The sequence below is a fragment of the Haliaeetus leucocephalus genome, unplaced genomic scaffold (assembly GCF_000737465.1).
Source record: "Haliaeetus leucocephalus isolate CR32 unplaced genomic scaffold, Haliaeetus_leucocephalus-4.0 Scaffold668, whole genome shotgun sequence".
Taxonomy (NCBI): domain Eukaryota; kingdom Metazoa; phylum Chordata; class Aves; order Accipitriformes; family Accipitridae; genus Haliaeetus; species Haliaeetus leucocephalus.
Genome location: NW_010973104.1, coordinates 3,873,595 through 3,887,666, shown reverse-complemented (window position 1 = coordinate 3,887,666; position 14,072 = coordinate 3,873,595). Strand labels below are relative to the sequence as shown.

The window sequence follows — 14,072 nt, the reverse complement described above, 5'->3', positions numbered from 1 at the left end:
TCATTGAAACTTATCCTTTATCTTGTATTTGTGTGTGTTGCTTTGGATTAACTATAAATCAAGTTACTAAAGTAGACTTCAATCCGTTCTTACTTGAAGGTTCTGTATTGTTGAAAATGACTCTGCTTTATTACATTTTAACTTTTTTTGTTTCCATAGATCTGTTGTTTACCAGCAGAGTTCTAAGGAGTCTGCTACACTGCAACCTTTCTTCACCCTGCAACTGGATATCCAGTCAGACAAGATACGCACAGTTCAGGATGCGTTGGAAAGTTTGGTGGCAAGAGAGTCTGTCCAGGGTTATACCACAAAAACCAAGCAAGAGGTGTGTTCTGTTGACCCCTTTTTACAGCCAAATACTAAACTTTTTAAAAGGGTTTTTACACAGCTCTTGCCTTACAAATAGTTACTTGAACACTATTACTTATGTTAACAAAAGAGGTACTAACCTTTTCAAAGTGTCCTGCAGCGGTAAAATGTATTACACTTGAACACATACACTGAAAGGAAGAGACCTAACTTTTAAACAAAACCATGCCTGTAAATAGGTATGTTTTCTGAGTTGGTGTAGTAATTGGTTGGAGATTTTACTGAAGCGTATATTAAATTAACAGGGTGAACTGTGGTTATAATACATACTATTATGAGTAAAATAGTGTGTAGCTGATCTTAACATACTGATTCCTGGGGATTGCCAGATGTTCTTAGTTAAAGGAGCAGCTCTTCAGATTATTGCTTGAAAGTACACTCTAGCTTTAAGAAGAAAACTCTTGTAGCAGAACACTTGCATGGTTGTCTGTGAGGCTACCCTCGATGGGTTTTGATTTACACATTTCACTTACAAATCAAAAATGAAAATATTTACTGGTGGTAGGCCTGGTAGAAGTTCATCTAGACCTCACTAAAACATCTGATGGTCACGGTCTTTCTCTCTGGATTAATAATCTGAAATCTTTCAATAGCCAGTAACACCTCTGTTCAGTGTCCTTGGCACTAGTTGACTGGTTTGCTGTACACAGCCCTAAAAAACCCAACTTGTCAGTAATACTGTATTCAGTTTTAGGTCATCAGTTCAAGAAAAATGTTCTTCACAGTTGGAGAATATCTGGAAAAGAGCAATCAAAATGAATGGTAGTATAAAATTTCTGATGGAAAAGGAACGAGTGAGGGGGAGGAGTTGTTCAGCATCAAGAAGAAAAAACATGGAAGTAGAGAGATGGAACCAGATGTAAAATTTAATATGCCAAAGGCTGCTCTGAAAAGGAAAAGACTGATTTTTCTCGGTGATACTCAAGCAGTAAATAGGAGTAGGACCTACTAGGTATTACCTGCGGTGCTTGTAGAGTTGTCCTCGCTGCTTTAGGAGAAGGTTGGAGAAACACCAGTCAGGACTTACAGAAATTGTTATAATTGATTCAGAGGGGATGGAGTGGAGGACCTTTTGATACCTCCAAGCCCTGTGATTCTCTGTCACTTTCAAGTACTAGGACATTTTATGCTGTATTCTTGTGCAGCTCTGCAATTTTTTTAATCTTACTTTTCGAATAATACAATACATAATAGTAGTAATTGCAGTAGAAAAATACTTCATGGGAAGAAAAGCATGCTTTTGGCATTACAGTTTGAGAGCTTGTGATGTAGGGTAATAAATTAAACTTTTTCCCAACTAAAGTATTGCCTTGCTGCTTATGGTGTGCATTAGTAAAACGATCATCTCTCGTGTGCGTGGTTTGCTCCGATGGAAGTTTTGTGTACGCTATTCATAACTCCTTTCAGAAGGCCAAGATGGAAGGAGGCTCTTGAGTTGTAGTTATTCTCTCTGACATTCATTTCTGTATCTGTATGTTTTCTAAATACTCCCAGTGAGAATATGGTTAGATGAAGGAAGGATGGAAAGGATTTTCTTTGAAAAGCTAAAGATGGATAGCTGAAATTTGTCTGCCTTGTATACTCAGTAGGAGTGTTAGAGAACATTTATTTCTCCAGTTGTCTTCCATGTGAAAGAAACATTTGCAATGCAAGCTCATCGTGATTTACCACATAGATTTTGTTTTGCTAGTCATTCATTTTTTGGTTTTTACTGCAGATGGTTTTAACTTCTTTACTGACAACCCAGTGCTCAATTACGGTGTTTGGAAGAAATGGCTGTTCAAATTAGGTGCTGGAGGTTTGGTCTGGCTTATATTTTAGAGTCTCAATGGAAATAGAAGCATTCACAATGTCTTTTAGATCTTTTTTTTCCAAAAGTTAAAATAGCCATTCTTGTATTAAAATTGTAGTGAAAACACTGAACATACTGATTGTAGAACAAGCATAGGACTTTGCAGATAGTAATTTTCAGAATGTAATCCAAAGAAGTATTTCATCTCTATTTTACAAAAGGGGAGCTCAGGACTACTGATAAAGCGAAAAAATCATATTATTACATTATTAAAAATTATTACTGTCTTCTGACTGTTTTAATCTGGACTGTATTCTTTACAAGTTGTGGGTATAAACGATAGATATGAAAAGAATACTCTTCTAAATATATGTGGATGGTTTCTCTTAAAGTTTTTTTTAATAAGTTTGAGCTGATTTTGAATTTTATGTGCATATTAATGTAAACAGGAAATCAGGTTTTCATGCGTATTTAAAATAATTAGGCTTTTAAAATGAAAATAGGTGTTTAAAATGGTGTGGCATCCTTTTGCTGTTACTGGTTTAATTTTACTTGTTTACCAGCATTTGAAGAAAGTTGGTTTGGTCCTTCTGGTCTTGCAGATCAGTTTGTTAAATCCTGAATATTTCAACAGTTAATATGCTTTTTTTTTTTAAAGGGCTTAATTTTTATCCTGACTGAATTGATTTTCTTTTCAGTCTCTTATTCCTATTTGCAGACCTGCTCATGTTGTCTAACAAAAGTGAAGACTCTTGAGTAACAAACTAGCCTTAACCTCATTTGCTTTTCCAGGTTACCTTCCACATACTCCTGAGAAGGAGTCTTCACATCCCTTGGAGTTCTCAAATTGCTCCTTGAGGATCTTACAAGTATTTTCTTGGGACTCTGACTCATGTTCACTAAACAAACATTTATGGCACTTTTAGCTGGTAATGTTGCTGCCAGAAATCAGGGCCCCTTCACACAGTCAGGACAGCAGAACATGTGCTTATTCCTCAGCTGCTGCTCTTCAGTCTGGCACCAGAGAAACACAAAACTGCTTTGATCTGTGGTTTAAGCTAATACGGAGCTGCGCAGCTGAGATGCAGGCATCTGTTCGCATACGCCAGCTCGGTTACTGAGGACGGAGAATGGCAACTGCTTAAACCACTGCAGTGACGTCTTCAGCATCCTCTGTTCCTGGGCTGGGAGCTGTTAAGTTCTTTTTGCACAAAGCTCTGAATTCAAAAACTTCAGATTTGAGATTTAAAAGACTCAATACAGGAAAATCTTGAGGTAGTAATAACTGGGTGATTCAAGTGCATGTTTTTTTCTCTCTATAAAGCCTGTCTGGATTTTCTCGCTAAAAGCAGAAGTTGTTCCATGCTGAGATGCATGGAAGATGCATGCTCTCATGAGTTCATGGAAGAATTGTGTGAACCTCATGTTATCACCTTCACTTTCAGAGTTTGCCTTCTAACTTCTTGCTTTGCATGCTGTTTCCTGGAAAGTGAGGAGGTGGGCACCAGCAGGCACTTGTTGAATGGAAAAGAACAGGGTCCTGTTTGGCTTGCTGGTTTTAAAAGAAACTCAAAATAAAACACAACTCCTCTCAGTGCTCAGTGAAGCTGCTGCTTTTGCCAGAGTTTTGATGGGGTTTGGATGCAGAAGGTCATATTTTGAACCCTTGAGATACAGGTGAAATTTTACACAGTTCGTAGAGGCTGTTTCTGTTTCAAATGTAGAATTGCTTCTTGTAAAATGGATCAGCTGAGATCCATGAGGAAATCTAGTACTCTACAAAATCTGCTTGCTTCAGCATCCTAAGAGGTTTTACTTTTTTGTGCTTGGAAAGAGGTAATAGTTTCTATTCCACACTTAGTAGGTTCGAGCAGAATGAGGGGCAGTGTTGAAAAATAATATGCTGATGATTACAATAAAGAGATTTTTCTCAATAAAAAAATGCAGAAAAACCGAAACCAGTTATTTGGAGAAGTGTTTTTATGTCATAATTTCTAGGAAGGCAAAACATTTTTGTTCTGCAATTCTGAGTTCAATTTCAGGTTTTCAGACAGTAACTTTGCGGCTTGTTTGGTTATAATTATATAAAAATCAGTATTTAGTAGAAAGCAGTAAGGTTATAACTCGTACTTTTCTCTTTGAATTTCCTTCAGAACCTTTTAAAGAACCCAGCATATTGTTTTAGAAAGAAAAATGTTTAATTACCAATCTCTTCCATAACAGCTTGTCATGATGGCTTACTCATTTTTATGTAGCCTACATAACAGCTCACTTTGTTTTTTTGAGGAACTTCTTGAATGACAAATATCTTCTGGTTAATGCGAAAAAATTTTTGAAATGTTGCAGTACTGATCTCATAATACATTAATTATTTTTATCCTCCCTGTGAATAGGTCTGTATTTTAATGATACCGTTGTGAGAAGGTGTTTTTCAGCAGTGTTTTAGGATTCTTTTGGTGAGAAGCAGGGAATAAAAACAGTACTAGTTAAAACTGCAGGAGTCTGGTGTAGAAACTAGTATTTCAGTGGGGAATCATGAGGTGTGCTCAGGACACTCTTTAAAGGACACAGCATTCAAACTTTTTAGCAAAGTAGTTGTAATACTGCTTTTCCATTTCAATCAGTATTTCTGGAGCATTCAATGGAAGTTCTCAAGATAAATGTAGATTTAGGTGCTTACATCAAAATCTTTTAACAGTTTGCCTTTGTTTTATAGAGATTCTTTTTTGATTATAATTAATTTACCTATTGAAAATTAAGATATGATTCAGATTAGTTCTTATTTTTCCTCCTATTCAGCTTTTTGTAAAAAGGTGTCTGCTCTTAGACATGAAAACTTTTGCCTTGGGTACTGAGGTGTGGTGCTGTTGTCTTCTACAGTTCAGAGTTCTCTGAATTCAACATGTGTTACAAGTTATTGACCTTCGATTAGAGTATAATAGCTTGCTAAGAATTATTAATCACTAAATTGTCATGAGGAGTTTCTCCTGAGGGATCTCCAGCAAGCTCTTTTTAGTACAAATATCTGCTCATTCTAACACGTTGCATTCTACTAAAAGGTATTGGGGTTCTCCTTTAAGACAACACTTTGATTGAAGACCCAGTCTGCTTTAAGTCATAAACTGCAGTGTTTATCATAAATTAATATTAATTTTAGAAAATCTGTGTTTTTTTCTGCTAGCGTATGTAAAATTAAATACTTATTCCTCTTTTAAAGGAGTAATTTTGAGCAGCTAACAAAAAACAACAGTTTTTCTTCATCTTTGTTCTATGTATGTGTTAGGTGGAGATCAGTCGAAGAGTGACACTAGAAGAACTCCCCCCTGTTCTTGTTTTACACCTCAAGCGGTTTGTGTATGAGAAAACTGGTGGATGTCAGAAGCTTATCAAGAATATTGAGTATCCTGTTGATCTGGAAATTAGTAAAGGTAAAGATTTTTGAACAGAATTTTGTCCTCTTTAGAGAAAAGGTAATGTTGTGTTTCCTAGGGATATCTGTTTGTGTTTTCCAGTTTTCTTCCTTACTCCCAGCATTATGCACAAGATTTCTTCTCCGTTGTTGTCTAGAAACTTAGTAATTTGGATGAACGTCTTATATGGGGTGTGGTGTGGTGGCTTCTGGTTTGTGTGGGGTTTTTTGGGGGGTTGGTTGGTTTGTTTTTTCGGGGGGTGGTGTGTTTTTTCCCCCATAAAATAGAATATATTTAGGTTTCTGGGTTCAGTCTTGTGCCTGTATGTGAGTTTGGGCATCCATTTTGCAAAGAACGTTATGGCGAAAAATCTTAAAAGCTGTGGTACATCCTGGATGTTGGGTTGGCCAAGTGAGAGCTTCCTGCAGGTTTAAGGAGTAAGGTTATAGACTGCTGAGGACAAATATTGGAATTTATCCTGTTGAATGAGGGGTATGTCCCTATACAAGGCTGTTGCCAAGTAATACTACATATTTTTACATCAGATTTCATTCAGAGAAGTGGCAAATTATTATAATAAATAGTGACTGATTAAAGGAAACTGTTGTGTTACAGAAAATGCAACCTGAAGGCAGACAAGTAAGCTGGAGTTCAGAGGTTAAGCAACAAAGTTAATTCTTTTAACAAATGTCTTAAGAGATACCGATTTTACAAAGTGTGAAAACTTTCATATAATCCAGCATCTGAAGCTTGCCAAATTAAATGCATTTTGTTTTGATCGGACAAATTGACTGTTAGCCAGCCAGTAGTTCAAATAGGGGGGGAAAAAAAAAAAAAAAAAAGATTACTCATGTCTCAGGTGAAATGCATACTTTGTCAGACAGTACACTTTTATTTTACTTAATATTTTATTTTAAAAATTCTTTAAAGAATGGGTATTTGTAGAATTAGTTCAGTTTGCCTTGATTGACAAAACTGGTTGTAGTATGGCTTGGAATCTGAAATTGATTTTTTTCATTCTCTGACAGCAGGAACGCAAGGAAAAGAAATTAATGGTCTGATCTCTTCACCCCTTTTTTTTTTCTTCGGGTTTTTTTTTGTGGTAGTTTTAAACCTTCTGTAAACATTAGTGTCAGCAAACTGAGTATTAGAACCTTGACCATTCTTTAAAGGCTGCAGAAGACAATCTATGGTAGTGTTGGTTTCTCTTAGAAATAACTGATCCCTTTGAAATGGAATTTTAAAATTGCTAACTATTGCCTTTGTGACTTCTTTTTTTTCCTCCTCCAGAGCTACTATCTCCTGGTGTGAAAAGTAAAATTTTTAAAGGCCAAAGAACCTACCGGCTCTTTGCAGGTATTTTATCTATATGCCTCTAGTCCCTGTATTGCCAATACAAATTCTGCGTATAGAATTCTAGAAACACTGGAGTTTCCTGGATTATATAAAATATTTTTCTTTAAAATTACATTGAAGTAACTGGTGGGTGTCAAGTTCTTATATTTAGTGATTTCTTGCATATGTGCATATACACATATATTGCTATATCTTTATTTAAATATCTGACTGATCCAGCTTGAAACTTGTGCAAAAACAGAGTTTTCTAACAGATCCACCCTGAAAAATATCAGAAGCTGAAATACAGCTGTAATACAACTATGCCTAAAATACACCACATATTCTCAGAATAATGTTTCAAATGTCTTTTGAAATGGCTGTTTGAATGCTGGCTTTGCATCCCTTTGAACCCTCAAGATGAGTATTGCTGGCAGGGTATGAATAGCATGTTGTAGGTGGAAAAGTGTAACTTGGAGACCATGATTTTTGTGTGAGGAAGTGATGTTTTTAAGAGTGTCTGAGATGTATATGAAATACCTAAATTGGTAGTTAAGATTGGAAGTTCGTGTAAGAATTCAGAAACTGCATTTTGATATTGAACAAAACATTCTCTGGGCAGTAATGAATTTCCCGAAGTTTAAAACTCCTACACAGTTTACGATTTGCACCTGCTTATTTGTGTTGGCGTCAGGAGAACATAATAAACTGGAGAACCAGAGGTCTTAACTTCTACGTCGCCAAATGTGTGCCAGTACTGGTGGCCTTATGTGACTTGGTAGTTTGGATTCAGTTTTGTGACCGCTGAGGTTACAGAAGGAAATAACATACCTGTCTCTTGTGGAAATTCAGGACTGTTTCTGGCAGTGTAAATTTTTTTTTTTATTGATAGTGGTTTTCATGGGACAAGTTTAGACAGTGTACTTAAGGTGGCTTGAAGAAGATGTGTTACCGCTGTAATTTTTTCTAACTCCTATGGAAAAGTACAATACCTCAGCAGTCTTCTGTCAGTCTAGGACTTCTCATCCACAGAAACTGAGCTTGTTAGATGAATTTTAAATTACTAAAATAAGCTTTCGAAGAATTATGTCTCAGATACCACCCAGGGTTTGCCTAACTATCTAACAAGAAATTTTAGAGCATCAATAATTGAAGTTTAAGCTACTGTAAAAAAATTGTTTCCTAAATTCCCCCAAATGTATATATGTAGTATATTCTGCCTTTTTGCTTTGCTTAAGTCAAGTTATTCTGAAGTGTTTATTTTCATAGAAGTGTGAAGAAAGAAAGAAAGAAAATCTGAGTGAGCTTGAAGTGTGACTCTAGTCTGAAAGAGCGTAAACAATTTCATAATTGTATACTTCTGCTCTTGTGTCAAATACGGCAATTCCTTCCGTTTCTTATTTGTTCTTGTTAAGTGTATGGTTAGGGCTCACATGTTTTTAGAAGGAGTTAAATGCGGTTTCTTACGTGCATCATTAGAATTACATAGATAAACGATCTCTTCCATTTGGAGGCAGTTGCCACACGTAGCACTGAGAGCTCAGCCTTAAGCTTTGGGTTTGGTTTCTGCAAGCAGAGCTGAGACGTCTTTTCTGCAGAACGCTTCTGGCAATGGAGATAACTGAGGAAAGAAGCCAGTTTGATTGTGTCTTGGAAGTAGCAGTATTAGCAGTTGATCAGAGGTGTTCAGCTCACAATTTTAAGGAGGTTACTGAGAACTAATAAATGTGAAACTTGTAGATTGGTATTTCAATAGAACCTGTTCTCAGAATAAAATTTGCAGTTAAGACAAAACAAAAAGGTCAGAGGGGGAATAACTGGCTTATATTTGTAAACAATGGCATTTGAAAAGTGTTCTGTTGTACTGGGTTGCTTAATGTCATCTTATTTTTGTCTTCAAATTTAGGTTTTTTTGCATGAAGGAAAGTTTTATGATTTTTTGCCTCATAGAATACTCCATAGTCTTGCCTGATTTTTTTTTTTAATAGACTAATACATAGTTTTACCTGACTTCTTTTTCTTTTTTTACAAATAATTTCAATAACATACTGTTGTCGTCGGCAGACAGAGCGAATGTGTAGCTTACAATATCTCGCTAAGTGTGGCAGTACCCGTTGGAAGCTCTGAAGGGTGTGCTGCACTGTTGCAGATGGCCTTTGTGAGGCAAATCCTTCCCAGAAAATCCTCTAGGAATTTATAAAAAGCAATTTGATGCTTTTGATTCTTAATTTACTTACACCTCCTTCTAGAATCATGAGATTTGGTATGCTGGAGAAACTTGACTAATATTACACAGCATCAAATGTAAGCAGGCACTAAACACTTAAAGATTCTTGCTTAAGCCAGATCATACAAACTGGCTAAACCATGAGTATGCTATGAAGAAAGCAGTATGTGACATTTTTTCTTTATTTACTTTTTCAGTGGATATTTATCTACGTATAGTGTATATGTGCATCATCAATTTCTCTTTGCAGTTGTCTATCATCATGGAAACAGCGCAACTGGTGGCCATTACACTACGGACGTCTTCCAAATTGGTCTAAATGGCTGGTTACGCATTGATGACCAGGCAGTCAAAGTGATAAATCAGTACCAGGTGGTGAAGCCGTCTGCAGAACGCACAGCCTACCTCCTGTACTACCGCCGAGTTGACCTGCTGTGAAACTTTCCCCTTTTACGCTGTGTGTGCAAGATACCTGCTTTGTAGAACGCCAACTATCACTAACTTTTTTTCTCCTGTAAATGCTCTTTTGAGTGAATCTTTTTTCTTTTTTGTTCTTTTTTTTTTTCCCTTGCAACTATGGGATAGAGTGATAATGGAAACTACCTTGGGTTTGTGCACAACATAGTTTGTGTTGACTTTTGACTTTGCAGAATGAAGTCACTTGGCTGAAAGACTCAGTCTCATGAATCACAAAAATACAAAAAAAAAAAAAATTAATCTGAGTTAATGCTGAATCCTAAGATAATAAAAGGGGATTTGCATTTGATTCCCACTTTCTAATTGCGTAGTAGAAGAAAACCCTGCACCAGCAACAGAACTTGTAGATTTCTGTGAAAATGTTTTATCTTTACTTAAGTAAAAAAATAAAAAAATAAAAAAAATAAAAAGTGCTCTCTGCTTCCCCAATAGTTTTTGATAAGTGGTAAAATATGAGCCGACGTGTATGAGATGGAAATGGTCCTACGTGCTTCAAAAAATGTACAAACGTACAAATTGCAGAGTTGCTGGTTCCTAATAGGAAGACACATTTTAATAATTGTGCGATGAGAAACTGCTTAAGTACACATTGCAGATCAAATATTTGGAGTTAAGATGTTAGTCTATATAGATGGGTGATTGTAACTTTATTGCTATTAAGAAATTTCAAACTGCATTTATGCTTCTGTGTACATGAAATTAAAAAAAATGGGCAAAATAATTAAGATTGATATTTCTTTAAGTTTGCTTTGTTTAATTTTGCTGTCTGCTCTCCTATAATGTTGAGTTCCTAATTGTACACAGTTTAGTGATATCTAGAAGTATAAAGTTGTCGCCCATCAATAAAAGTCACAAAGTTGGTTTAAGGTGTGTGTGTGTGGGATTTGTTTTTCCTCCAGTGTAAATTCTACCCTTGAAAACTCGAAAAATTGCTTTGTAGTGCTTTCACAAGGTGTAGATAGCAATCCCCAGATGAAGGGCAGATGATTTTGTCTTTTACAACTTCTCAAAACTTCAGAAATGTTCCCATTAGGTGCTGAGCTGGAACTGAACTTTGAGGAGAGAGGGAACGGGAGAGGAGACCAGTCAACCCAGAACAGCTACAAGTCTGACGCAGGGCCCGCAACCCGGGACATGGTGGTCCCAGGGCTGAACACCCCTTGGCCAGAAGAGGGAATCGGTTCTCTTCTGTATCCTACCTGAAAGCCTTGCGCGGTTCTTTTGGAGGTAGCTGTTGGTTTGTTTACCTTGGACTAAAATATTCCCTTCTTTAGCCAGTTGACATTTTCATTGAAAACTTTGGTAAAAATGTTGCCTTGATCAGCTTCCTGTTGCGTTCCCTGCTGCTGAACGTGATTAAAAAAAAAAAAATCTATATGTTTAATCCTTCATTTGATGATAGTGGTGTTACCTGCTTGTTGCATCATTGGAAAAGTGTTAACAATTGTAGCCAGTGAAACAGGGCTAATTTTAACAGGGATTGTCAATAAAAGGTTAAACTGCTGATACTCTGACCAAATACTGTTCACTTCTGAAGGTGACATTTAGGAAAAAAAAGTTATTTTCCGCAAAGTTGTGGAAATAAAATTAGCTGCATAATTTTACAGGTACTGTGTTCCAATAAATTCCTCCAGCATTTCTTTAAACTGCTGATTTCATTTTACTTTGAATGGCCTGTCTGTCCAGGAGATGGACGCAGGTCTTTGGTGAGAAGCAGTGTTAGCTTTTTCAAGAGAAGGAAGCAGCCCTGTAAATGCCTTTAGGTTTTAACATGTGCCCATTGACACGCTCTTGCGTGTTCTGCCCAAGTCAAACAGCAATCGGTCACTTTACAGAAGAGGGAAAAGTTGTTCATGGCTCCTTCTTGGAGGGAGTTAGAGGTGGAGGTGTTAAATCATGGCTGTAGTTTGCATGATTTCATTGTGTGGGGCAGTCGTGGTGGATGTGCGGCTCCTGTAGCGGAAACAAAATTCCTGCAACTTGCCTAGGTGTTGGTTGGGCAGTAAGGCTTGCTGAAGAAAGCCGTCCTGATTTGCCTTCTGACTTTTCTTCCCTCTCGTCAGACGATGGAGAGCTTGGGACTTTCCTGCCTGTGAATCGCTGCTGGTGATGCTGTTCCGTGTCAGGAATGAGCATCCAGCCCTGTGGCCGGGGCGAGACTGTTAGCAGTGGTCCTCTTCTCCCTGCTCAAAGTTGGGTGATCTTCAAATGGATCATCTTGTTTCTTTCTTGAATTATTAGGCCATGTTAACTTTATATCACTACCACAATCCCGATGCTGAGAAAATTTTATGGTTTTTTGTCAGTTGGATATCCAAACCTATAGTTAATCTTTTCATTGATCAGCAAATTTTATTAGTATTTTCTGATCTGAAGGTTGTGACTGAGACACTGTTCTTGATTTTGGTGACATTCCACCAACTCCGTGACAGTTTTCTGTCCAAAGCTTGGTTTGATTTTGGCCAGTTGCAGGGAAAACCTCAGCTCCTGGCTGCTCACTGGGCACGGTGCCCCAAAGCTGGGGCTACCGAGGCAGAGTGCCGGGGGCTGCCAAAGGCTGGGGCTTCCAGGGTTTCCTAATTCAGGGCTGCCCGTGATGGGAACTGCCCCAGAGCCGGTGCTGGTGAGACATTGGTTCTGCTTTGAATTTGAAATCTGGGGGAAGTGGGTTGGGGGGTGCGGGGGTGTTCCAAATAGGAAAGAAATGAGGTTTTGAAATTGCTGTTCTGTACTGGTTATTATTCATGTCCTGTTCTGCACCCTGGTTGAAATAGTTTTCTGTACTGCAGAAATAGAAATACTTTTTTTTTTTTCCCTCTTGTGACTGTGTTGAGTGGTTTACCTGTATCTCCAGTGGACTGTGAAAAGGTACCTTTCTGGTAGTGTAGGCGTACCAGAATAGTCTAGATAAAATTGCAGGTGATAAGGAATTAATACATTCCTCGATATCAGGTCCTTGCAGTTAACTTTGGTTTTGACTGGACAAGATGGTTGGCTGGTGAGTTTTGACCCATGTTACTCAAAAACTACAGGTTGGAGTTTGCAGGTCGACAGTGGGTATATTTAGTAGAAACAAATTGCACCCCGTGTTGTTGGTCTGCTCTTGCACTAACAGGACTCCCGATGGTGAGGGATTTCCTAGCACAAAGCTTTTACTGTTTACAGATGTCTTAACCAATTGTGGATGGGTTTGTCATACAGGTGTATTAAAAATACAGCTATAATAACAATTTTATTTTTTATTTAGGGGGGATGGTTGCTGTTTCCAAGCAGCAGGGCTTTCCCAGGACTTGGGGATGTACATTGAAATTAAGTTCAAGTTTTTTCTCTCTTAAGTCCTGCATTTTGTTATCTTTTGGGAAGGAAATGCTGTATTAGTCTCAGTCTTCCCATGAATAACGAAGCGAGTCTTCTTGGTTATAGGTGACTCATCAACCTCAGAAATGACTGTTCAACCTGGAGTGGAATCGTCTTTGTGATAAGCGGTTTCGAGTGGAGTCCAACACAGGAGAAATAGCTTAAAAAGGGTAAAGTGAAGAAGAGGGGAGGAAGAAATGAAGACTAGGATGAGAAAGAACGAACTGGTGTACAATTAATGAGATTTTAGTAGTATTTCATTGAGCTGTGCTTGTGCTTCTGCTGAGGTTTGCTTAGAGTTGCTGCATATATGATGGATTAATATTACAGTATTTAAATTACAGTTTAATCACCTAATATAGATTTGCCTAATACATGCTTGGTCCTGAGAACATCCTATTTGATATTTTTTGCTGTCAGGAGGTTTTTGGTGTTGAACAGTGCTGTGTTCCTTTGCAGCTGTGGGCACTCCAGGGGCTTCTCTCAAGTCCTGTGCATTATCCCCTGGGCTAAAAGAATAGAAAATGAATTTATATCACAACTCAAGTTCTGGTGTACAACCTAGACCTTTCCTGTTCATAAAAGACCTGTATAGACATGTTGTCTTCTCTGATCCTGACAACTTTTATAAAAGAGGAGCTCCTGCTGCAAAAATGCAATTTACTCTGTATATTCAGTTCTACATTTCACTTAACAGGAACAGGTTACAAGTGTTACTAATTATTTTAAAGAAATGGCAATGAGTAATTGCCAGTTTAAAAAGCAAGTGTTGAAATCCTCTCTTAGTATGAAATGGAAGTTGTTCAGATGGTATTAATTTTTTGATTTTTCACTAAGGATATTACAAATGCACTTGTTGCTAAAATCTGTCTTCTGCAGTTTATTACTCAAAGGAAGAAAAAGACTAAAAAGTATGTGGCAACAGTCTGATGTGAACACATAACCACAATTTTTATTTTCTATATTAAACTCCTCCCATTGTTGCAAAACAAGGATTTTGCAGCCTTTTGATTATTTGCTTTATCTGTGAGGGATTATATAAAAAAAAAAAACCCAACACACGCTCCCCCCCCCCCCAAACACCCCAACTGGGGGGTTTTTTTTG

The 14,072-nt window shown here is 37.5% G+C and overlaps 1 protein-coding gene across 1 annotated transcript in view; it reads left to right on the top strand.

Moving 5' to 3' along the window:
* The window catches only part of USP10 (ubiquitin specific peptidase 10), a 39,038-nt gene extending 28,562 nt beyond the window's left edge, over positions 1 to 10,476 (top strand). The window contains exons 12-15 of the mRNA XM_010579720.1: positions 160 to 325; positions 5,445 to 5,589; positions 6,862 to 6,927; positions 9,384 to 10,476. Coding sequence (XP_010578022.1) covers positions 160 to 325; positions 5,445 to 5,589; positions 6,862 to 6,927; positions 9,384 to 9,571 — 565 coding nt within the window. The 3' untranslated portion in view covers positions 9,572 to 10,476. The remainder of the gene's footprint in view (positions 1 to 159; positions 326 to 5,444; positions 5,590 to 6,861; positions 6,928 to 9,383) is intronic.
* Positions 10,477 to 14,072: the final 3,596 nt, after the last annotated feature.